The sequence below is a fragment of the Malania oleifera genome, chromosome 6 (assembly GCF_029873635.1).
Source record: "Malania oleifera isolate guangnan ecotype guangnan chromosome 6, ASM2987363v1, whole genome shotgun sequence".
NCBI lineage: Eukaryota > Viridiplantae > Streptophyta > Magnoliopsida > Santalales > Ximeniaceae > Malania > Malania oleifera.
The window spans coordinates 9,274,248-9,275,865 of record NC_080422.1 but is presented as its reverse complement, the minus strand read 5'-3'; the positions used below and the strand labels follow the sequence as shown (position 1 = coordinate 9,275,865).

The 1,618-nt window shown below is 42.9% G+C and overlaps 1 protein-coding gene across 1 annotated transcript; it reads left to right on the top strand.

The window, feature by feature from the left end:
- The first annotated feature begins 576 nt into the window (after positions 1–576).
- On the top strand, positions 577–1,216 carry LOC131158461 (secreted RxLR effector protein 161-like). The gene is made up of 2 exons (XM_058113329.1): positions 577–678; positions 893–1,216. Exons 1-2 carry the CDS (start codon positions 577–579, stop codon positions 1,214–1,216), a joined length of 426 nt encoding a protein of 141 aa, XP_057969312.1.
- Positions 1,217–1,618: the final 402 nt, after the last annotated feature.

Genomic DNA, 1,618 nt, shown 5'->3' with positions numbered 1-1,618 from the left:
GACCTGCTGCCTCCTTTTATTTCCTTTCCTTCCTCTTTTATTATTATTATTTAATTACCATTATTCTGCGGGTCATTACAACCGTGGTAGCTTCTGATCTTCGAATCGAGGAGAGACGGAGCCAAAAACTTAGAGATAAGTGAGAGAATCCCATTTGTAGAGAGAGAAAGTGAGAGAAAGAAACATTTTCTTCGCTAAAATCCGTTTCCTACATATTTATAGGTGTCTTGAAACATGGCCTCGTCGACGAGCCACATCACCTCGTCAACGAGTTTAAAAAGGAGTTTCATCGACGAAACCTCACTCCTCGTCGACGAAATTCAGGTTCTGAAAACTACCCTCTCAGTATCTTCTCGTTGACGAGACACGTGTCCATGTTGACGATCCCAAGAAGTCTGTTTGTTGACGAAACCCTGCTGACCTTTTTAGAATTTTCCTTTACTTCCTTCTTTCTTTTATTATTTAATTACCATAAACTTTCTGGGTCATTACATTATTGAGGTAAATTAGTTGAAAACTCTGTTGGGAAAAGAGTTCAACATGAAGGACTTGGGTGCAACCAAGAGGATACTTGGCATGGAGATTCGTAAGGACAGAGCTACAGGGATACTATGGTTATCTCAGTGCGGTTATATGGAGAAGGTGCTCGAGAGGTTTAGCATGACTAATGTTAAACAGGTGAGCACACCATTGGCGAGTCATTTTAGGTTGTCTACTGCCTAGTGCCCAAAGACGGACGATGAGGTTTGTGACATATCGAAGGTCCCCTATACTAGTGCAGTAGGGTGTCTGATGTATGTCATGGTATGTACGAGGCCGAACCTGGCATAGGCTGTCAGTGTGGTGAGAGTTCTTTTTGAATCCTGGTCAACAACATTGGGATGTGGTCAAGTGGATTCTCAGGTACTTGAGGGGTACTACCGGATATGGCATCACATTCAATAGACAACTGAGTGATTCATTAATGGTAGGGTATCTGGATGCTGACTACAAAGGAGACTTGAATAACAGGAGGTCTACCACAGGGTATGTATTTACCTTTGTGGGAGGACCTATTTGTTGGAGGTCTATAGTGCAGTCACTCATTGCTTTATCTACTACTGAGTCAGAGTACATGGAAGTGGCTAAGGCTGCCAAGGAAGCGTTGTGGCTTACAGGATTGGTCAGGGAGTTGGGTGTCCATCAAAGTGGTGTTCGCCTGCAGTTTAATAGTTAGAGTGTCATCTACTTGGTGAAGAATCAGGTATATCATGCGAGGACAAAGCACATTGACGTGCGATTTCACAGGATCAGGGAACTGATTGCTTTAGGTGAACTTCTACTTAAGAAGGTTCACACGTTTGATAATGTAGCTGATATGTTGACGAAGTTAGTCACAATGGACAAGTTCAAGCATTGCTTGGACTTGATCAACGTCTCTAGGTGTCAGACGGGACACGGTCCCAATCTACTATCCCAGGTGGAGCAACGGTTATGCTTTCGAATTTCTCCTAAGTGATGAATATTCCCCAAGGTGGAGATTGTTAGGGATGTGGCTCATATTTTAAGTGGAACACATGCACTGAAAAAACATTGTGAAGTAAACAATAAGGGAGAAGTTTGCAGGAAGAAACCGTCA